The following is a 24,034-nucleotide window of genomic DNA, read 5'->3' as shown; positions in this document are numbered from 1 at the left end:
AATAATGGAGCAGCAAAGCAAACGGCTATAACATGGTAAAGACTGAGCATGTTGTAGTCGCAAACACTCGCTTTTCTATTCTTTCCTTTTTCTACTTACTGATGTCTCCTCCTCATGAAGCACCTATTTCCTTTTCTAATAAACGATCCCATTCACTTTATCTTTCCACAGCCGGTGAACTCATCACTTAAGAATCCCACACTCGCACACATACACACACATAAAGCGTGTACACACCAAGGGCGCAGCCCTTAATTAAAGCGAGTGTGATGGCCTTGATATGTAACAATGTGTACAAGTCTTTATGAGCTTGATGAGAGGAGGCTTTTTTAAATGGGTGCTCACCTTGGGTTCACCCTCGTCACTGCCTGATTGATGCAGGTCCCCCAGGTCCTCCGGACAAGGTATCAGTGGAGGAAATCACAGACAGTACAGCACAGTTATCCTGGACTCCCGGAAGGGACAACGGCAGCCCCATCACCGGCTACATCATCCAGGCTCGAACTCCTTTTACCGTGGGCTGGCAGGCTGTAGACACAGGTACGCTGAAAAGAGGCTTCTGTAGTATTTATTTTGCCTGGATATTTATTTGCTCATCATTCAGTTGGAGTCCAGTTGTTTAGCGTTCAATTATTTTTCTATTAAAGAACTGAATTTCCACTTTGCAGTGCCAGAGGTGGTCAATGGTAACATGCTGACAGCCACGGTGGTGGGTCTGAATGCGTGGGTGGAGCACGAGTTCAGGGTGGTGGCACGCAATGCTGTAGGGCTTGGCGAGCCTAGCCCAGCCTCAGCCAAGACCAGGACGGAGGATGCAAGTATGTACATCAAAAAAATTAAAGCTACACACATTAACAGATATAAGCACCGATGGATCAGCTTTACTTTAAAATGTTCACTTTCTGGGACTCTATGTCTTCCTTGGCAAAAAATGAGTTGAGATTATAGCACAACCACAGAACTGTGGAAAATCAATTCTAAAAGTGACGCTTATTTTATTTGTGTTGGCGGTTTTTGATGTTATTGCCAGTTTGCTTGACGGCGGAGCGCTTTTTTTTTTTTTACAAAAACACTTGCAATGGTGTGATAGTGAGCTAAAGTTAATATGTCCAAGAAAGTGACTGCTATGCTACAGATGATTTCACAGGAATGAATACCACATACTTCATTAGGTAGAAACGATAAATTGCTTGATAATTAAACTTCAAATCACCCAATCACATAGTAGCAACTCAGTGCATTATAGCATTTTAGATATGGTAAAGATTACCTGCTGAAGATTAACCCAAGTATCAGGATGGAGAAGAAAGGTGAAACTGCTGATCTGCTGGGTTTCCCCACACATCCATCTGTAGTAGATCCCAACCAATATAGGGTTTTGTTTTTTTTTAGGATATCAATACCGATATTTGGTCATTTAAAAAATCTGATATTCCAATATATTCGATATATAACAGATTTCACCAGCATTGGTTATAGGGCTGGGTCATATCATACCGTTAAGGTTGGGCAACGATAAGAAAATGAAATATCGCGATAGAATATGCGCAGTGCCTTTGTTTTCATACAGACATGGCGGAAAAAGCATGTCGGTGACGGAGAATGAGAAGGGTGAAAGCGGATCGTTGAATGAAACGGATGTGCCAGAATTGGTTTGTAAAAATGCTGCAACTTCAGTGGTGTGGAACTGGTTTAGCTTTCGTCCGTCAGATACACAACAAAGCACTATTTTTGGTAGAGCATGCTAGCGGGCCGTTGTTATTACCGTGTTTTTTGGAAAATACGGCACACTTAAACACTTTTGGTTAAACTGTCAGCAAGGAATTTGCATTTGCACTGTTACATTTTTATATAACTTTAATGCACATAAAAAACAGCTGCTTGTTTAAGTGAAAATACATTGATGTTTTTTTTTTTTGCACTAATAAAGTTGTGGAGTTTTAAAGTATTTTGTCTAGTATCAATTATATCGTCAGTTATATCGTTATCGCAAATTTTCAAATGTATATCGTGATAAATATTTTTGGTCATATCGCCCTGCTCTAATTGGTTATGGTTAGTCATATATTTACTCATTACCCTGCAGTGCTCGGATCAGCTGGTTAATGTTTTTGTGGCACTTCAAAGCTGTGTTGCCAACAGGGACGTTGCAGAATGCCCTCTAGTGGACAAAGTATGTAGTAAGAATGAACTGTGTTTCAACCCCCCTCTTCTTTACTTTTTACATTTTCATTTGTGGGAATTTATTGCGAATGATGATACCAACAGATAAGCAAATAGGTAATACTACCAATAGTATTCGCTCGTCTGTAAATTTGTCGGCCCACCAAACTGGACAGGAGTTTGGAAACGCGTTACCTGGTCTGAGGAGTCCGAGTTTCAGCTGCAGCATTCCAGTGGTATGGTCAGTTTGGTGTAAATAACAGCCAGCCCTCCTTGCATCAATGGTGTAGGCGATGTTGGTAAAATAGGGTGTGGGACAGTTGTTCTGGCAGATCCTGATCTAGTAACAACTGAGCATCGTTTCAGCATCAGTTTTTTTGTTGACCATGTCCTTGTTTACCTCAAACTGATTTCTTGAACATGACAGGAAGTTCACAGTACTCAAATGTCATCAGATCTCAATCCAATACTTTGGGATGTGGTGAAACAGGAGATTCACATTCATGAATGTGCTGCCAGCAAATCCGGAGCAACTATGTGATGCTATCGTGTCAACATGAACCAAAATCTCTGACAAATGAATTAAGGCAAAGACTTAAGGCAGTTCTGAAGGCAGAAAGGGTTCCAAACCAGTACTAGCAGGGTGTAAATAATGAAGTAGCTTGAAAAACCAAGAAACTCCATGGTGTTTCCATTTGAAATGTTTTGAAATTTAGAGAGATACACAAGTAAAAATGAACATAAGGTTTGCGATTTACAAGTATTTATAGTGGTTCCACATTTTGTTGTGTTATCGCCTTATTCCAACACTGGTTAAATCCACACAAAATACCCCATAATAAAAAAACATGACCACAGTAATGCTGCCACCACCATGCTTCACTGTAGGGTTGGCATTGGCCTGGTGATGAGCAGTCCCTGGTTTCCCCAGACATGGAGGCTTGACATTCAGACCAGCAGTTCAATCTTCATTTCATCAGACCAGAGGATTTTGTCCTTCAGGTGCTTTTTGGCAAACTCCAGGCAGGCTGTGATGTGCCCTTTGCCGAGGAGTTGCTTCTATCTGGCAACTCTACCATACAGGCCTGATCGGTGGAATGCTGCAGAAATAGGTGGCCTTCTGGAAGCTTCTCTTCTCTCCACAGTACAACGCTGGAACTTTATCAGGTTCTTGGTCATCTCCCTGACTGAGGCCATTCTCCCTGATAACTCAGGGAAGACTCCTGTTAGTTCAAAACTTTTTCTGTTTACAGATGATGGAGACCACTGTGCTCATTGGGACCTAAAGTGCTGCAGAACTGTTTCTGTGCCTCAGTGCAGTCCTGTCTTGGAGGTCTGCAGACAATTCTTGAGCTCAGTTTTATGTGTTAAAGGCTGTGAATACTTATGTACATGTTATAGTTTGGGCTTTTATTTTAAAAAAAATTGCAAGAATTTCAAGCACATTATCACTTCGTTATTATGGGGTAAACTGTAAGGTTTATACTTTTTCTAAATATTATTTTGCATTTTTGCTACTGATTGGAGTAAAGTCTGACCTTGTCCTGTGTGTTTGCCCCTGGTCAGAATAGAGAAGAACTATCTGGCTATGGACCTTAGATTTTGTGTCAACTGGAAACGGATCCTTCACACTCTTGCTCTGTCACTTTACTAAAAATGAAGCATTTATACACTGTAAGACCGAATAGTAATAGTTTGATAAATGAAATGAGTTCCAACTACTTAAAAACCTGTTATAAGTTCATACACCTTTATTTTTTTGAGTAGATTGAACAAGTTTGTTTTTTCAAGTTATCAGTACTTGAATATATTGATTAGTTTCTGGCATTGCCCTCAAATAATTTGAGTTTTAACACTGACGTCACTTACGTGCCTACGTACGTACCTACGTGCGCCACCTGTTTCTTTATGAAGTGCTGGCAACCATCTTGGATTCCTCGCTTCGAGTGCGAATGCCCGCTCATTACTCCGAAATAAACTTGTGGAACGTTAATATCCGAACAGAAATAAAAACATTTGTCAAGGGTTTTTTGCGGCATTGCCTTTGACGCTGGATAAAGGAGGGCATGCTATGGTATGTTACGGACTTTTGAACTGGAACAGCTAACGCTCTGCACTTGGCTAGCTGCATTTACCGCCTTTGCAGCATCTTCAGGAGCGCTTTTGTGGTAAGTTTTATTTTTTCTGAAACTATAGTTCTCCGTTGTAATATGGGTTTTTATCGTCATAAATGTACAACTCTAGCAGGCATTTAAGAATTACATGCATGCGTCGTTTTATCCATGTCGGCTTGGCCCCAAAGTGTTTTGCATGAATTATGCTAATAAGCTCATATTTAGTATAATACATTAGTCCGAGCAGAGGCTGGGACTAATAATGTGTTAATAACTTTTCTAATCTCTTACTATTTTAAAAGAAGTCTTTAGAAGGCATTTCTGGATTTGCAGATTATAAACTGCCTTGTGGTTAAATTGTTGAATCAATATGCACTGCTGCGCTGCTTCACACTTGGCGCATACGTGGATATTGATATTGGCTAGCCCATTTGCTAACTGGTGGAACTTGAAACTTACGTTTAGTTCTCTGGAGTTGTACATATTAAAACGTAGAATCTTCTGAACTGTAAAATTGTTGTGCCTGGTCTATTTTAGGTTAGCTTAAGGGTGAATCCATCAATAATATATTTACCAAACAGTTATTTTTTCGTTTTATTTTATTCTGATGCCCAGTGTTCATTAGTGAAAGACTTAGTTTGTTTTTTTTCTGTCAGGGGCTGGGTCTGTGACCCAGCATTTTGAGTTTATTTTGTATTTTTGCTTTATGTTATATTGAAATGAGGTGAAGTTCTTGTATTGTTGTTATTATTAGTTAAGGTTTAGTTGAGTTCTGGGCTAGTTATGTTTCATCTGTGTCTCCTTGGTTGTGTGTCTTTTCTGTTCTCTGTGTAGTCTGTCTTGTCTTCTGTGTTTTACTGTTATGTCCATGCCAGGGCAGAAGTAAATTTTCAGGGGTGAAGATGCTGTTTACCTTGACCAGCTAAGACTACAGATTGTAGATGAAGTCGAGAAAAGTGAAAAGAATCCTGATTACAAAGCTGATGCACACAACTTTGGCCTTGCAATGCAAAGAGATCATCAATGATGACCTACCAGTAGGTCAGATCCTGGATTGCTGGCCTACTCTGAAATCCCAGTCCCAGGTAAGAATGTATATAGATGGATCTAACAAGATGTATTTTATATCAACTCCTGTTATCTGGCCTGTCTGAACAAATTATGCCTTTGGAGTGTAAGGATTTTGATGTATTTTGCAAAGATTTATAGACTAATTGAAACTTGTAAACACAAATGTATCCTGTGTGTTCAGATCTGTGCAGAATTCCACAGGATTACAAACGTCCACCTGAAGAACCACTTTTATGCTGTTGGACCAACATGCTCCCCGGCTCCAGAGCTTATTCAGAAAGAAAGCTGTTTGCACAGGGAACGTGTCTGATGTCCTGTCTCAGCTCTTCAGAAGCTATAATCTCCAGGTTAGTGGGTTTTTGTCTTGTTTTTTGAGCTTTAATTAATTTGATCAATTTTTCAATTTTAATTACCATTCTTGACTAGGTTAGCCAATAATTTTAAATAAAAATTTTCTTGTGATGTAGGAACAAGCTGATATCCATGCCCAAAGTGCTGGTGTGCTTCATGCCCTCTCTGCCTATTTGTACGAAGACACCTCTACCTTCATCAAAACATGGGATGTAAGTTTTGGACAAAGTTGTGAACAATATCTTAGTAGCATCCTTGTTTAGATTTCTCAAAACATTATGACACTTTGAGAGTTTGAGAAGCATCTCCATGCTTGGATCTGTCTACAACAGTGTCCATGTCACATAATGGAAACACTACATGTTTTTAATGTGTGTAGACCTTCCATAATGTTCCTAGCCCAACCATACATCACTGTACAAATGAAAAAAATATATAACTCCTATTGACTTTCTGTTGTTATTGCTACGAAGAGGTATGACTTTGCTTTACTAAAAGTACTATTTTTGTCAGTTTGTTTTCTCAAATCTTTGGTGTGTTGTGGCTTTTTTGTTGTTCAAACAATTGATTTCTGAGCTAGTAATAATCCAGAAATGTGACTTGTATAGATGAAACTAAGAGAAATAGGAATGCACTAACATGTAGTAATTTTGTTTTCTGTAGATGATGCATTCTGATAGACCAGATATTAGTGAAGTGCCACTTGGACTCCTCCTGATCAGAGCCAATTCCAGCGATGCAACATTCTTCTGCCCTGAGAAGACTGCAGTTTTGGTCGAGGGTAACATGATCATTGTTTTCACCACCCTGGCTGATGCATTTCTAGTAATATTTGGACTGACCGACATCCTGCACCTAAGCTACCCAAAATGTTTGGCCAACATTTTTGACTTTATTCAGAAAGTTTTGATGGGTCTGGAGGGTGGGAAGTTGAAGCCCAAAGTGCTGAGTCTTAAAAATGATCTTTTGGCAGCAGAATAATGTCCAGGATTCCTACACAGCCCTCAAGTGCCTGTTAAAGCAAGTAATTCAGTTTATCATGTTTCCAAGTCTGGATAAGTTTTTTATAAAAAGAGAGAATAGAATAAAGAAATCTTTGCAGACTCTGTTTCATACTTCATTATCTAAAAGCCACATCCAAAGTAAAAGGGGTGATTTTATTTTATTTATTAATTTTTTTCCCCCATCATCACTTGTGTTTTAGTTGATTTTGATTGTGTTTTTAGTCAGATAACTGTAAATCTATAGAGAAAATGAAGGACAATCTCACTACATTTCTGGCTTTTAGGTGGGATCTTGACTTAAGGAACGTTCCTCCTGAACTACTCATAACTGACATAAGGCGCTAAGGAGGTTTATAACACTTTGTTTATGTCTCTAAAGAAGTATTTTTCTATTTAAAGTTTTATTGCTTTGTTGTTGAGACTGTGATTGCACTCTACAAATGTGCATTTTGCATAACTGCAGTATTGGCATATTAAAAAGGTTACCAATTATATTTCAGTGTATTAGCTGCACTATACTATACTATTACTTTCATTCGGTTTTCCCACCTAATAATGAAGGATTTTATTTTCCTTTTGTTTGTTTTTTAATAAAAATGTCATGATCCTGGGTCCTTTTGACCCAGCATTTTGTGTTTTCTCTTCGATTTTGGTTCTGTTCTTCCTTTGTTTAGTGTTTACTCTGTTCTGCCCGTGTGTTCCTGTTTTATTGTGAAGGTCTGCGTCTTATGTGAGTGTTTTCAGTTTGCCTCCCTAGTCTCGTTATGTTAATCACTCCCAGCTGTGTTTCCCACCTGTGTGTAATCTCCCTGTGTTCTCTGAGTGTATTTAAGTTGTATTTTCTGTCTTAGTAATTGCTGGTTCATCTGTGTTGTTTCCCCTTGGTCTCCCTGCGTCTTCCCATATGTATTTCTCCGGACCTCCCTGCATCCTCGTTCTGGTTTGTCTTATTAGTTTACCCAGTTTAGGTTTCCAGTTTCATGTTTTGTCGCCACCGCTGTTTGTACTTACCCACCCCTGTTAATAAACACTCACCTGCACCAGAGCTGCTGCCTTTTGGGTCCTTCCTACATTCCACACGGCTTGCCCCGGCAATCCGTGACAAAAAAGGCCATACTCATGTGTTAATCAAATTTGAATAGTCTTAAAACATGTTGTGAAATTCTTTATTTCTAATATTGTAACCTTGTGCCAAAATTTCTGACATTATTCCCTATAAAATGTGGTGGATTTATGTCTTTGGGCTTTTTGTTAGAAAGGCTATGTGTCAAAGTAACTCAATAAATTTGTAACTTGAATTTATATTTTCTGTCTTATGTTTTTACAAGTGTAATTATTTTGGGCACTTTTTTTTTTTATATCAAATTCAAAACACAGTAGATTTGGATATTACAAGCATTTGTATTTAAAAATTTTGAGTTGTATTAGCTTAAAATGGTTAACATTTTGAAACTAAAAATTAATTCCTTAAAGTTACTTGAGCTAGATTTGTACTTGAAACTCAAAATATCAAGTAGAGAGTACTAAACCAAAAATGTGGATATAACATAAAAACATTTATCAATGGTACTTAAAAATATTTATCTAACGCTAGTAAATAAAGTGTGTTTATTTAACTTTTATTTTTAAGTTTTAGTTACTTAAAATATTTTATGTAATCAGTTTCACCAAAAGTTTTGAGTAAAATTAACTTATTGGGTTTTACAGTGTAGGCTAAATCACTCGCTTTAGAAGTTCACTTTGTAGAAGGAACTAAAACAGCTTATTTCAGACAGAGGATGAACTGAGGCACCAAGAACGGAGGACTAGTCTGAACTGGGAATCATGGAAAGCTACTCTAGTAGAGTCAAAGAATATAGAGCATCAAATAAGCATAACGGGTACGCTTTAACAATTTTAAGGCTTCTTTGATGAGCCTGTCATTTTACTCTATCCTATGTTGCCCCGTCTCTTGAAAATAGCCCCTTTTTAGCCCCTTTGCAGACCTGGCGTACGTAGCTTAAAACATGCATCTTCTGCTTCAGTAGAGCAGCATGCAAAGCCTTAAAGTGTTACAGAAACTCTCAAATATTTTCTAAATCATAACATTTTATATTTTTCAGTTATATTTTTCATATAACTTTGTTTATATATAATGATTGTTTTATTGTAGTTAAAGTTGTAGGTATGGCAAAAAAAAGAAGGATATCAAGTCTGGGTAGGAAAAAAAAGGAATCTCAATTCCAAGCATTCAACCACTCCTGGGCTTCAAACACAAACGCTGCTTACTAAATCAGGGCTCCACTTACGAAAGGATACTATGAGGACGTGCTTGAGTGCTCCTCCACCTACACTGTCGTTTTTTCCAGCACGCTGCAGTGCACAAACAGCCTAGTGGGAATTGAAAAGGAGTGGGTTGAGTCAAATGTCATTTGCAAAATATTACAAATCTTGGCTTGTGGTGTATGCACGCTGACATTTGGGCAAAGTCTGTAAGTCACTATTCTCTGCAATGCTTGTGTTTGCACAAAGTGGGGGATTTGTGGGGTGTAAAATGGAAGGCGAAGTATCTGCAGCTGGCATACTCGTCATAAGGTTACAAGTCGAGGCTTGTCGTTGAGCTTTGTAAACTGTGTTCTAATTGCTCCCCTTTGGGCTTTACCTCTCAGTTCCCGATACAGCTCCCACTGATGTTGGAGGTGGAGGCGGCACAAAGTCTGAATTAGTGATAACATGGGAGGTAAGTCATCTGTCACATTTTACTGTTCTCTCCATTGCCGGGTAATGGTTTTGCTTAATTGTGCAGAATTGAAAGGAGCAATTTTATGACCCCCATTAGAAGGAGACACCATTCATCTGGCTCAGCCCCCAAGTGCCATTTATTCCTCCAAAAGCAGGGATGGGGACACTTTCTTTAGAAAGAACTGTGCTCTTTAGCCACAATCACATATGAAAAGAAAAGATAAGGTAAAAGGCATTTGTGGAGGCTTCTAGGTGGTGGCAGCTGAGAAAGGGGCTGTGTCTGTTCACAATATCCCTTAGTCGAGGCACAGTGCAGAGACGGGCCTGTCTGTTTTTTTGTCTGTATGCGTTTTAATATCACTATAGTTTTGTGTTTTGCTCCCAGCCTGTGCCCGAGGAACTGCAGAACGGAGAGGGCTTCGGCTACATCATCGCCTTCAGGCCTGTGGGCACGGTCACGTGGACGCGAGCGGTTATCTCCACACCCGCGGCGCGTTACGTCTTCCGAAATGACACCATCCCACCCTTCTCGCCTTTTGACGTCAAAGTGGGGGCATACAACAACCGAGGCGAGGGGCCCTTCAGCTCGATCGCCGTCGTGTACTCGGCAGAGGAAGGTAGGGTACAGACTTCTCAGCCTGGCGGCAGAGAGTGACGCTTAAATAAGCTATAATCTCCCTCCTTATAACCATGACCTTGAATAGTAATCATGAAATGAGCTGCTTTTTTTCCAGTGCTGTTATTTCCTTCCACTCTCAAGCTGGGAATGCCAACTTGATATTAGTTATCGTGCTGGTAGATTACAGGAAATCCTAGCAGACTCTTACCACACCGCACTGTCAGGGAGGTATCCTGTTAATTGAATTTGCCGGGCAGATAGTCTTCCCTTATGTCAGTCACAGATCCCATTAAAAGAGAGCGGGGGAAATAGCTTTTCAGTGAAACTACAGGTCTATATTGTGCCTTACCTCTTATTGCTATTAGTGTGTGTGATGGTGTTGGATGAGTCTGTGGGATTCTTACCACATTTCTGCTCTATTTCTGCAGTCCCCAGTGTGGCTCCTAAGAGGGTTAGGGCTAGAAGTGTGTCTGCAGCACAAATTGAAGTGAGCTGGGAAGCTCTTCCCACCATCCCTGAAAGAGTGCTTGGATATGAGGTACGAACTGCTACAAAATCATATTCTTTTCTCTCTTTTTTTATTTCCCTTTCAAATAACATGATAAGTGGGTCTTTCCCGGTGCCTTGTTTATCCGTCTTATCCATTATTTGTTTTTTTTTTTTAAATGAGTCTCTCTCTTTAGCTTATGATATTCTCCGGTATCTTTGCATATATCTCAGAAGAGATTTTGTTTAATGCGTTACCATCACAAAGTGATCGCAATACTTTGGCACCCCAACACTGAACCCATGAGAGGAAAATAAAAATCCCTCATCGCTTCAAGAATGCAAAGAAGGCTTTGCTGTTTTTAGTCTCCCTCCTCCTGTGCTCTTTCAGTATCTGTCACCTCTGGCCCCTTGCACAAAGCTCTGCAGTTGCCATAGTGCTGGCCACATTGTGCTTTCAGAACAGAGCTCAATTCTCCAAATGTGGTTCTGAAGTGGATTTGGGCTGCTGAATCTCAATAGGCCACCAACAGTATGGAAAGCAAGGACTACACGTGTGAGGCACTCAGCTTTTAAGGAGATGTTGTTGGGCTTGTAAATTCAGTCGACGTTCAGATTTAATAATCCTGCTGAAAAGATTTGATTTCTGATCTTTATTAAACAAATTGGAAATACAACAATTTATGGGCAATTGAAAAACAGGGGTATCCCGTAGGACAGGCTTCACATTTCAATTAAATGAGGGTCATTAAAGATGACCCACAGCAAGCGGCAAGTTTGCTTTATCAAATATCGCGTCACCTGCACCTCTAAGTGTTGGCTAAAAGCCTGAGGGAAAGTTAGCTCAGCATCTAGTTTTACAGACCTGATGCTTTGCTAAACTAAAGTATTCTTTTAAAAACAATATTCTCAAGATTTATCCATAACCTCTTTTCTTTAAGATCCACTTTCCTTAGACTTAGAAAGACTTAAGGCAGAATTTTTGATCCTGGGTCAGTGATCATATGGCTCTCTAGTGCCCTCTGTATATAAGTAGGGCGGCTGAGACTCAACTAGTGAAAAATGTATTATTCACCACCTCCTCCCCCTCCCTTTCTGTAATACAAACAGCATTTCAGATTTCACGATGGATTATGAATTTTAATAATGCAATGAAATGCACCACTTGAATCTTTGCACCTGGGAGCCTGACATTTTTTTTACCCTTCTTCTCCTACCAGGTCATGTACTGGGAAGATGACACCAAGCCTGACACTATTGGCAAAGTGCGCTTATCTGGAAACTACACGCTGGTTAATATCACAGGGCTGAAAGCAAATACGGCGTACTACCTGTCTGTGGCTGCTTTCAATACGGCTGGCCCTGGGCCACAGTCCGTGCCCATCAACAGCACCACAAAGAAACCACGTGAGTCCATCCCCAGACGCACATTGAAAGTATCTTTACATGGTAACCTTCAGTTTGGCATTGGACTGTCCTCACCATGCTGGGTGTTGCATTTGTTCAGCTTTACTGTTAGTGCTCAGGCTGTTCCTTTTTCCAAACAGAAGTAGCCCTAACTGCGTCACGCCTGCAACAAATCCAGGAAGTCGTCTTTAGTTTGGCAAATCTGTTTAAACAGCCCCTGCAGGTTTAGACCACATTTGTGCTTATTTTTTCCTATCTTTGTATGCTCTTATGTTTTTTCCTTACACCTCTGAAACTGGTCATAGCCAAAAGCTGTCCCCCTCTGAGCTTGGCTCTGCTGGTGGTCTCTGCTTGTGGACAGTAGGGAGTCCCCACTCTCGCCAAGAGCTTGCTTATAGGAGATCTTTGTCTGATCTTTGGGGTTCTCTTCTATTATAAATAAGCTCCTCTGAGATGAACTGGCATTATAACAATATATATAAAAATATGTGAATGTATTTTGGAAATCTCAGAATGGAAAGAGCAGGAAAAACTCTATTCAGTACACAAATATCGATAACATGGGGATAAAAATAACAGAAAAGAAATTTGTATTCTCCTCATCAGATGAGCAGTATACAAAAGAGTAGTTTTCCAGTTTGCATTAGGACATCAAATTTGAAAAAATCAAGCAGATTTCCTTTAAGAATCACTTTCTGATGGGTTGGGCAATTTTGTTTTATTCTTTTTACCCTCAAGCAAGTCGAGAGGATTGTTAGCCACTACCATGGATATGAAACTAACTCGTGGTATTCAAACTTGGATCCCGAGTCAGCGATTCATAGTCAATTGAAAAGTCAGTTCAAATATAAAGATAAATGTAATATATAAGGAACATTTATGTCAGTAAAAGAAGTGCAGTGTGTCCAATATTCTTTTTACTTTATCTTTGGGCCCCTGATACGACTGTGCCATATCACATTATGACAACGCTCACTTCTCTCAGGGTCCTGCTACTGCATGGCTCGGGTTATTAGCCAGCTAGCTAAGCTGTTGAGCACCAAGAAATATTTGAAATAATGGCATTAAACTTAAACCCAGCGAAATCTCTGTTAAGTTTGTGACACGGTCCTTGTGTCTCATGTGAGGAATCCCCAGAGTGTCTGAGAAAAAAAAAGAAAAAAGAAAAAGATAAAATAAAACGGGATGAACAGTCAGGATGAGGTAGAGCTTGCCAGTAGGAGTTTCCAACAACATTTTCTCCTTTGTTAGGGCTAACCTGACTCCAGCTCAATGACTCACTGCCTCTGAGATAGGTACAGTCTGGCCTTCCACTAGCATTAGTTTTGGGACACCAACAGTTTTCTCATATTATCACTAAGTGTTGTCTACAGTGCAGTTTATTGACTTTGTTGGAAATTCAACAAAAACCAAGAATTTGAATGTTTCTCCAGAAAGATGCTTTTAAAAAAAAGGCAACCAGCATATCCTCTGTATACTTACTTCTGATTTCTTTTGTAGCTCCAGATCGGCCTCCGCTCAACATACAATGGAACATGATTGGCTCCACACTTACACTGCACTGGAACCCTGTAGTAGCCATGGAGACAGAGTCAAAGGTCACTGGGTATTTGGTAAGTCCCACTATTTTGCAAAGCTGTGATTTATCTCCAGAAACAATAATGTTGGTGTTTGCATTAGCTCATTTTCCGGAGTCACTCCCCCTTGCCTCAGGTGATGCTGAAGAGACATCGCTACAATGACATCCTTACTGTGTTGACCAACCGAACCACTGCTGAGCTCAGCCTCTCAGCCAACGACAACTATCTCATCCAGATCAAAGCCGTGAGCGAGGGCGGCGAAGGTGTGGGAAGTGAGCCTATCCACATCCATAAATTAAGTGAGTTTCTTGTTTTTTCCTTTTTTTAACCACTGATAAATCTTACAGGTGAATTCATAATTTAGAGAGAGCATTAAATTTTTCTTCATTGCATCCTTTTCCAACCAGGTGTAATAGACAGTGCGAGAAAAGCGACCTTTTTAGAAATGCGTGCACGGTGTCATCCATCTCTGCCATTGGGTTATTATTCCTTGTTGACTGGCTGCTCAGCGCAGCAGCATATAAAGCAGTTCTGTGCTCCCATCCCGCTGCTGTGCAAAATTGTGAGGCAGCTCGATTTGGCGCTCTCCTCTTTTGATATGATACCAATTTTATCTTCTCGGGATACTTAGATAGCCTCTCCTGTTGAAAGGCACTAATAATGTAGATATAGGAAAGTGTCACGCTCGGTTTTTGATTTACGATGACTTGTCAGAAATTTAGAGGATAGCACAGCAGAGTGCGGGTTTTCTTCCTTTGAGTTGAGAGGTAGTTCTGGTTCTTAACGAGCTGCTCTGTGGGTTTTTGGTTGCAGGTATGGGAGCGCGGGGCTCGGGCGCGAGTCACCTCAGCCCGCTGTGTCACTCTGCAGTCCTCATCGTTGCTCTGCTCCATCTGGTGATCTTTAATCACAGCCGATGGAGTGCTCTCCCTCTCTCCCCCTCCATCCCTTCAGTCAGCCTGTCCTATGTTAACCCTCCACTGGACTGGCACAAGGCCCGGGTTTCAGCGGCTGGACTGGGGAAGGCTGGAAAAGACCGGACTGCGCCAAACTCTTAAAGAGACCGTGCCACTTCTTCTTAAAGGACCATCAGATAGAGATGTGATGATTTGCGTGCATGAAATCTTTTGGTATTTTTTCCAGTGTCATAAGTGCCACCGTGCTTTAGGTTTCATTTTAGAAGTTCTGATGTCTACATGACTTATCTTAGTATCTTTGGAGATACTAATGCCTTAAAACCGACTTTACATATATAGTCCATACCAAAGTAGGTAACAGAGGCTGCTTGTTTTACCCTATAAGAAAAAAATAAGTTATTGTCTCAGCAAATTGATATAATATAACGATAGATTGCATCCATACTTGATCATCTCACAAGTCATTAAAACCACACTTATCCAGTATTTGTGCAGCCTTTTCGAACAAAAACATCCATTGCAGGCTTAAAGTTCTACAAGGTTTTGTCAAATGTGTGAAAGATGAATAGCCAACTGATCAACTGTGTCCAAATCCCACTTAACCTGTGCACTCAAATAAACTTAAGACTGTTCAAGAGCCATAGGCTCCTGAGCTAAGTTCCCCCTCCCAGTACTCTGATAGATCGTGGCATTTTGCTGTGTTTCATGCTCCTCTAAATAATAAATACCTATCCACATTTTCAGCCTAGCAGAAAAAAAAAGCCCAGATTCCAGAGAATAGAAACGTTTGGTATTTCAATGTCGAGCAGATCCCATGTGTACTGTTCCTCCTCTACATTTAGACGACCTGTATACTAGATCAGTTCATCGTATCGAGAACATGTACCATCTACACCCCAGATGACCAGCTGGCCCGGTGCACAGTGGACTTTGGGATAACAGTGCCTTCGGTAGAGGTATATTAATTTTTTTTTCCTCTTTCTTTCCTCTTCAGAGAGCGAGCTTAGAAGAGAGATTCGTGTTGCAGCAGAGGTATTGTTTGCTTTTCTTTTCTGCAGAAATTAGTTAGAAAGGATAGGAACCTCGGCATGTAGAAGAACCCATTATCGGAAATGGTATGTTGATTAAATTTTCATTGACACACCGGAGCACCTACGACAAAAGGGGATTGGAAGCTTTAGGAAAGCCGCAATGGATTGAGATATATGACGGAAATTCTGGTCTCAGTATTTATGGTCTGTGGTATAATAAATGTATGACTCCATCCGTAGCATAATTTATGGGCTATTAAGGTATCAGAATAATTGATGCGAATACCGTGGTGAAAGAGCCCTGACTGGAAATGGAGCAAAAGGCATGGCTGTCATTTTACCCCCACCTCATCGCTGTCAGTTGGACACATACCAAGCTGAACATTAACAAAGGAACATTGCTGCTCTGCTGAGGGAGCTACTTTTCACGCCTTTTTATCATGTGGATGAGTCTGTCAAAAGCCACCCAAGTAAAAGCAGAGGTGTGATTGCTGGGGTCCTGACAATGTTCACGTGGAAGGATACAGTCAACCCAACTGCTACACATTACTGTGCCTTTGCCGAACACGGGGCTGCGTACGGTTATTAGCTAGAGACTGTCATCGTCTGCATTTTGCACTCTTTACTCCCCCTCCCTCCCTAAAGTCCCCACCTCAAAGTCGAATGAAAGCACAAGGAATTGATGCAAGGTGACTGGATGTCCTCACTTAAATGTCTGAGCAGGTGTGCGGACCCCAGCGGCCTCGTAAAAAAAGTCCGACATAATCAGGCTGTCCTATCCGCTCCTTGACTGGTTTCATAAAGCGCCGCGCTTGTTGATTAGACTGCTGCAGACCAGTCAATGGGATATTGATTTTCCTGCCCCATTATTACAGCTGTCACAATTCAGCTGCTTGATTGACTGATGGCCGTGTTCTTATTACACTTGTTGTGTTACAGTCAGTGATGTTTCAGATGTCCTCCACTACTTTTCTCCCTATCGGAAGACTTCAAAGACATTCTTTTTATTTTCTGTTGTTGTTGTGTTTTTGGTTTGACTAGAAATCACTGTATTTGCTCCGCTTGTAGTGTACTTGTAGATTGTGACTTTGAATTGGAGCAGTGACCTGAAATTGATTAGCTGGTTTATTCTTTTGAGTTGCACATCAAAACAAACCCTGTCGTGCTCCAGCAGCAGTACTACTGTATCTTTCTTTCCAAGAGCAGAAAGGCCCGGTCACACCAGCATTTAAAACGGTGAAATTTCAGTTCCAGAGCAGTTCAGGCTTGCTTTGATCAGTGCAGTCACTTTTCTTGCCCTGAGTTAAACACGGGTGAATTTTTGGTGGCGCTGACATTGCTTACAGCATAAGAATCCAAATAGGGGGAGCTAGCCTGGCTAATTTACTCTGCTGCACTATCAACTTTTATTTAACTGCAGTATGTTTAAGTGTATCCTGCTCAACAAAAGATCTGTTTCTGTGAGCTTCAGTGGTGCGAATCCTCTCTCTTGCATAAACTGTGTGTCCTTAATGTCCCATTATGACAGTACTAATGACCTGGCAGTTTGCAATCTAGCTAGCTATTTTTTTCCCCGGGTTGGAGCTAAATTGGATGAGCCAGCTAAATACGTTTGTGATTTTATCTGATTTAAAGCATAAATGGATTCAGCAGGCATGTGCACCCACCAAGGCAAGGTGGGTGCACATGCCTGTTTAATCTATACTGTTTAATCTATAAGTGCTGTACAGTATACAGATACATCTATCTGTATTCCAATACTTAAATATGATGGACAGTTTGCAGCTATGTACTAAAGTAAAATTTAAAATATTCTCCTATGAAAATGAGTTGGACCAAAGTATCTGAAATTATAGTTCACGTACAAGAAGAAAGTGAGAGTCGTGGCATTTTCCTTTGCACATTTCGTGTTTTTGCATATTATGCATTTTGCTGCATAAACTTTACATGTATATCACATGATTTTTACTTTTGAGGTGCTGACCTTTTTTTTCATAGCTCTTCACTAGTCTGCTTTGATTGTCAGGCAAGTCTTTAATCATATATGTCTCCCTCTGGAGCCAATCTAGTGCCAAACCTTTTCTACCATTTGGTAAGTCTTCACTGAGTGAATCCTCGGAACAAGATAACAGCGTGGAATAAATAACCCAGTAGACAGAAAGCAGAAGGATTTAAGAGCCCTAGCTCGAGCGTGGTCCTAACTCCACAGTATGTCCAGTAATTCACAAACTGGCCAGTCAAGCTGTGATGCCTGTTTTATGAATTTGGTGTGCAGTTTTCTGGTGTGACCGGGCCTCAAAGCAGCTTGCGTGTTTCTGAGTGGTGTTAATATTTCCATTAATATCCAAATAAGGTAACCTCATCGCCAGATTGCAGGCTAAAAGGTTATTAATTTACAGTACGTAATTATGTGGCAGTTTCTCAAACTGCCTTTTATTTACATAGACGTAGTTGAGCCTAATGTGTAACGTCTGCTCATGTTCACATAAGAAAATTAAAGTATTGTTTCTGACCTTGTGCTATAAAAAATACTACAAAGTACAATCTGAAGAAATAAAGGGATTATTGGAGTGGCTGAAATGTATTGAACACAGAGCAACAACGTATCTATTTATATCCATTCAGTCATTTCAGTCAGTTTGGTTTTATGTGGTTGTTGCTAGAAGTGCACCAGGTCCAGTGTATATAGCTTGCATATATTTCTTTTTTAAATATGGCCATCAAAGACAACCTTACTGCTTTTCTATAGTGTGTTCTCTGACCTTAATACTGGTGTATTAATCATTGATCTCTGTGAGATACTGACATGTAGAATGGCATTTTCATATTGAAAAGTAACTGTACTGTCTTGTATACTAAAATTGTGCATGTTAATCATTGTTTGTGAATTTGTGTTGAGTTTTTTTCTAAAACTATAAGTTAATAAAAATGTTTATTCCAGCTGCTGGTGTTTTCTCTTGCTTTTAGCCAGTTACTAACATACAAGGAGCTTTCTTTAATTTGGAATCCAAAACAAGGACCCCAGGGGGCCCCCGAGCCCTAAAGTGCTAGTGAATGTTTGGTAATTTGATTGATTGCATATTTGTATGAGAATTTGCTACAACAAAGTACAATAACAACTAAAAGGTCTATGTTATTAGCTGAGCTATTCCTGAGTGTTATTATTGTTGTTTAAATTGTTCTCAGCTAAATTAAGTTTTAACAGAATTACCACAAACTGACTAACACCAATAAAACCTGCATGGAGCCGGGATGTGTTTATTCCAGCTGGGATATTGCTTAGTTTCTGAATCTCAGGGCAAATTATGCAGTTGCAGTTGTCACTATGTGCAATGTGGAATTTTGCACAACAGGGTGCTGTAAACACTGCAAAAAAAGGAAGCGCAGAAGGGGGTCAACGGGGACCACTGTGCAAATATTTGCCCCAAGCATCCTACCAGGTTAATCCAGCTAGGTTAAATGATATGTAAGAAATCCTTTTAACTGTGGAAAAAGGGATATTTTTCTATATCAAAAATAGGCCTCCCCACAGAATTGGGATTTTGTCAGTAGAATTGAAGGAGGCCACATATAATGTCAGGCTGCCGTAAAGCTTTGTTGGATTAATGAGCCAGGGAGCACGTGTGTTGCCGTTGGCTGTTCAAATCAAACTCATTTAGCTTCACTTTAAACAGTGTGTGCATATTAAAGAAAAAGATTAAATTTACAGCAGTTATGAAATAACTCGCACCTCATCTGAGCGAGACTTGGCAGTTTCTAATGTTATAGCGATATTTGCTGTTTGTAAAACATTCTGTAGTTTGTGCTGACAGTTTGTAGTTATATTTCTTTTTGGTTGCTAAAGCATTTATTTTGCCGATGGTAAGTTTTACTGTTCAGCCCAAGTGCGTACTGATAAGTGGTGTGTGGTAAAGTTTTTCTTTTTTTTCCTTCCAGCAAACCGTACACGTTTGGACACCTGTTACACTGAAACTAAATTGTGTCCAGATGCTTTATAGCTGATTAAAGTAGCTTGATCATTGCTATCACCGTGCACTTCACATTGCCTTCAGCTGCTTGTAATGTTCTTATATGCTCAGGTTGCTACAACACTGGACCTACATCACGCAGGTTCCTTAGGGGGAAAGGGTCAGCTGATAACAAGAACAGGCTGTCAGAACAAACCACATTTGAGCTTTACTCTTCAATCATCAGTTGTGATATCCATAAACAAGCCTGCACTCTCCCATAGGTCAAAGCTGTTATTATGAGCTACAGTCACATTCTGAAGTTAATCGACTTCTCACTGTCGTGTGATGGAGTGCATCTCTGGCGTCAGACTCGTATAAGTTGTTTCAGGAACTCTTCCATGGGTCAGTTCAGACTGAATGGCTAATATGATCACTTAGTTGAAGACTTGTCGAGACAAAGCGACAAGCTCGCCATGAAGAATCCGAGGCGTTCGATTGAGGCGTCAAGACTTTGACTTACAGGGGTCGGCCCTAATCAATACTTATCACAATATGGCAAATGAATCCTTGATAACAGCATTTCAGCTAAAAGGCTAATGATTTAGTGCCATGCAAAACAGACATTTGGAAATACAATGAAAAAATGGTTCACTTTCTAAAACACAAGAACTCCAACTAAATTTACTCTAAAACTAAAGATATGTTATTAAATGCAAGGAAATTAAAGAGAGTTACACATTAGGAATCTTTCTAGTCATAAAATAAAATTTTATGACCCAGTTTTAATCCCAGGCCCTACATTTGTAGCACAAAAAAACACATAGATGCTGCTGTTGATAATTCACAGAGGGACTTTGAAAATATCAAGCACAATGTAACGAGTAATAAGGCGTTTTAACTTTACATAAATGGCAACATCATAGTAGTGCTTGATTAAACTAAAAAAAACTCCTTACATAATCCAAAGCAAGACGAGGAGAGAGCTTCTACTTTTGGGATTCACACATCGCTGGCAAGCAGGTCTTTTTAGTCAGTGAGATCTAAACAGGATTACTTTGTGCTACAGCAGTTTGTAGAGCAAAGGAGTGTTTCAGAACATAATCACCCGATTCATCAAAGCCCAGCTTTGCACTGCCTTCTCCGCTGTGCATTTTCCCCATCATTAGCCCGGCACAGGCACAGTATCTGTGAAGAATAGAAGTTCCTTTATTTTTGACCTGGGGTTGTCTCTAAGTAATAGACAAGCTGTGGGATTTGAACTCGTGCTTTTTCTTCAGAAAAGGTGCCTCATTTGCTTTCACCCTTTGTTGACCTCCATGTTTGAGTTTTACACTATTTATGAGGAACTGCAAATTATTATGCATATAAATGATCGCCACTGAAAATCCAGTTGTAATGAGATATATATGAATGCTTCTTTAGAGCAACACCGCTCGCGCTCTCATGGCTCCCTTTACTATTTCCTCCAAATTTCTTTCTTTCTGTTTTTTGTACACGTGACACAGCATCAACCAGAGGGCTGTTTCAGATTCATAAAAAATATTATTAAAGCAAAGGGTTTTTAAAACAAAATTAAAGTTCGCTTAACTTTTTTCCTAAATTAGCCCCAGCAGTAACACCATTGCACTATAAGCATTGTTAGTTTTGGCAGAACGCATTTATTCGAGCTGAGATGTTTATGAATAACTTAAGGTCACTTCATACTTTCAAATCTATCCCCGATTCAGTGTGTGTGCATCGGGATTTTATAATTAAAGTGCTCTGGTCTTTCACACAGAATCACTCATGTGTTATTCATGGCAAATGATTACAAAATTCAATATAACTGTGCTTTCAAGTGACAGAAAGACAGCAATTTTCAGTGGTATGTTATCTCTTCTCTTCCCCAAAAATGAGTCCGACCTTCCTCCCACGTGACCTCTGCTTTATTTCAAAGAATCAGAGCGACTGATTGGTTAAAAATAAAAATAAAACAACTGCGCTTTGACGCAAGCTGCAAAGAGTCTCAGGCGTCCTTTTTTTGACAGGAGACAAAAGTTGCTAAATGAGATTCGTTTCATAGAGAGACAGACAGATAGATCTATCCATCCATACCTGCCACGTATTCAAGGCTGTGAGTGCCAATGGGTATCTTATTAATTAAACAAAGCGAAATGTCAACTTGATCACATATTCATCAAACAGGTTTTTGAGGGAAGTGCTAATCATATATATGTTTTTCTTATGGCAATTAACACAGCGGACATTGTTAAGGCTAAATGGCTATTAGCATAAAAGATTCTAAAATGATCCCATGCATTTGCAGATAAAGACTTCAGCCACAGTGAGTATTTATGGATTTCTTTTTAGCACCAGCACTGCTTTGTCCCTGGTCATTATAGACGCTCCATCAGTGTTCACTAATTAGGAGGGCGCCTTTCTTTACAGACGACAAGGGAAGGGACACAAGAGGGAGGTTTGGAAATTAATCATTGAGGTTTATTAATGAGGGGGTATCGGCCCTGTGTGGCCCAAGAACAATATGAAAAGGAGCGATCAGAGGCTAGCTCCATCCATCACTCTGGGAAGTGCGTGGAAGCCACCAGCAGAGTAAAGCTTTCAGAGGCTTTCAGAGGCAATCTTTAATGCGGGCACAAGTGAAGAAAGGAAAATCATTAACTGAAATAGCATATTAGCTGGACCTGATCCAATATTAACATTTGCTATTGTTTCTGTTTGAAAGCTCCGGCTTTTCATCACCGCTTCCTACAAATTTGATGGCGCTGCTTTACTTCGACTAGCAAATTAAGGAGAGATTCACCGATCGACCAGGAACTGTCACGGTCTGCCGTGCGGGAATGTGTATGGTGGACCCAGGTGCGAACACAAGCGAGGATGCAGGAGTGGATTTAAACAAAAGCGAGCCTTTTATTATGGCTGATGAAAGGAACAAAACAGAGTGAAGGCAGCATATGAGTAGTAGCTCAACAGAAACCTAAACTGGACAAACTAAGGAAAGGCTATGGCTGGAAATACGGAACACAGGGGGTGGGAACACAGACGACGCGACACAGACTGTATGAAACACAGAGACTAAATACACATGAGGGATGATCAGGGGAAGTGGATGCACACGGGGAACACAGGTGACACTGATAATCATAACAAGACACGGCAGGAGTGAACGTAACACTGATGGGAGATGGGCAAAGTAAAACAGGAAGTACACAGAGGTTCAAACAGGAGGAGAGAGAGCACGGGGAGAACGCAGACATAACGGGCTGGGGAAAACATAGAATAAAACACAAAGAGAGACGAGGGCTCATAAATACACAGAGGGGCACACAGGGGGTCAGAGTCACGAAGGGAAAACACATAAGGAACAACGTAACAGATCAACCCAGGAAGCATGGCCTAAATAAAGAACAAAATACAAAAATACATGAAAACTAAGAATACTGGGCCCACATGGCCCAGGACCATGACAGGAACACCCAATGGAAGGTTTTCAGCAGGGTTATTATTCAGTTATCTGTTGAATTTATAAACATACTGGAAAATGATGAAGGTGCCTGACATTTGTTTTGCTATATGGATCTGTTCCGCCTGCTTTTGTTTAACAAGGTAAAAAGTTTCAGCTAAAGGTGCGTGCACAGATCTCACTTCTATTTCATTGTTTGTAGCTCTTTCCAATAGCACTGCACTTTATTTTCAGGTGTTTTTCTAAGAGAAGGTTGTGTAAATTACTGCAATTTAGAGAAAGAAACAATTGAAGGGATGGGCAATAGAAATTTTGCTACTGTCAGGGGGACTGTTGCTCAAGCGGTAGAGTGGGCTGTCTACAAATCAGCATGTCAGTGATTTGTTCCCAAGCTTCTCCAGTCAGCATTTCAAAATATCCTTGGGCCGTTGATACTGAACCCTGAGTTGCCTTTGATGCATCCATCAGAGTACAAGCAAACCTTACACGAAGGTATAGAAAGAGTGCTTATACGTGTGTGAATGGGTGAATGATGCTTGTAGAGTGTTTTGAGTACTCAGTTAGAGCAAGAAAGCATTCTATGAGTATCCTTCACGATACATGGTTTTTCTGCACACTGCAGTATAATGTGACTTAAACATAAGTCCCAGTTGTTGTGGATTTTTATAGGTGATGCACGATGATTTAGAATTACACTTAAATTCATCCCAGTCAGGCATGTGTGCCAACTGTAAATTCCCACTCTAATTATTATTGGTCAACATCAGCATTTTGGTAAGTTTGATTATCCTCCTGGGATTTAAAAGCCACTGAATTAGCTCAGTGTGTAATTCCACAATTCAGAAAGGATAGAAGGACGGTGACAGCACTAAAACCAGTGTGACCACTTTAAAAAAAATAAAGCCATTAGGGAAGAAAGATGGTATAAATGCAAATTTAAAGTTTTGGATTGTATTTAAGTTCTTAAAAGCAGCTTAGCTGCAGATTACTAGTAATGGAAAATGTTCCAAATAGGGGGGAAAAGGAAAAAGTGGAACACAGTCCCCTTCCAGTGAGGTCAAGCGAACCCAACATGGGAACGATGACTCAGAGTGGGCTTCAGCCAAACCGCCTTGACCAGCTCCCAGATTTTACTCAGAGGATAAAGTCAAGCCTCCTTC

At 40.2% G+C, this 24,034-nt stretch overlaps 1 protein-coding gene across 1 annotated transcript in view; it reads left to right on the top strand.

Annotated features, from left to right (window-relative positions):
• LOC113022950 (contactin-3-like) overlaps nucleotides 1-18,404 on the top strand; it is a 67,341-nt gene extending 48,937 nt beyond the window's left edge. The window contains exons 15-23 of the mRNA XM_026168919.1: nucleotides 382-540; nucleotides 669-818; nucleotides 9,352-9,422; nucleotides 9,810-10,041; nucleotides 10,472-10,581; nucleotides 11,750-11,936; nucleotides 13,437-13,549; nucleotides 13,650-13,815; nucleotides 14,330-18,404. Of these exons, the coding sequence (XP_026024704.1) occupies nucleotides 382-540; nucleotides 669-818; nucleotides 9,352-9,422; nucleotides 9,810-10,041; nucleotides 10,472-10,581; nucleotides 11,750-11,936; nucleotides 13,437-13,549; nucleotides 13,650-13,815; nucleotides 14,330-14,574 (1,433 nt within the window). The 3' untranslated portion in view covers nucleotides 14,575-18,404. The remainder of the gene's footprint in view (nucleotides 1-381; nucleotides 541-668; nucleotides 819-9,351; nucleotides 9,423-9,809; nucleotides 10,042-10,471; nucleotides 10,582-11,749; nucleotides 11,937-13,436; nucleotides 13,550-13,649; nucleotides 13,816-14,329) is intronic.
• The last annotated feature ends 5,630 nt before the right edge of the window (nucleotides 18,405-24,034 follow it).

This window comes from Astatotilapia calliptera, chromosome 5 (genome assembly GCF_900246225.1).
Source record: "Astatotilapia calliptera chromosome 5, fAstCal1.2, whole genome shotgun sequence".
NCBI classification, from domain to species: Eukaryota; Metazoa; Chordata; class Actinopteri; order Cichliformes; family Cichlidae; genus Astatotilapia; species Astatotilapia calliptera.
This window is presented reverse-complemented; position numbering and strand designations above follow the sequence as displayed.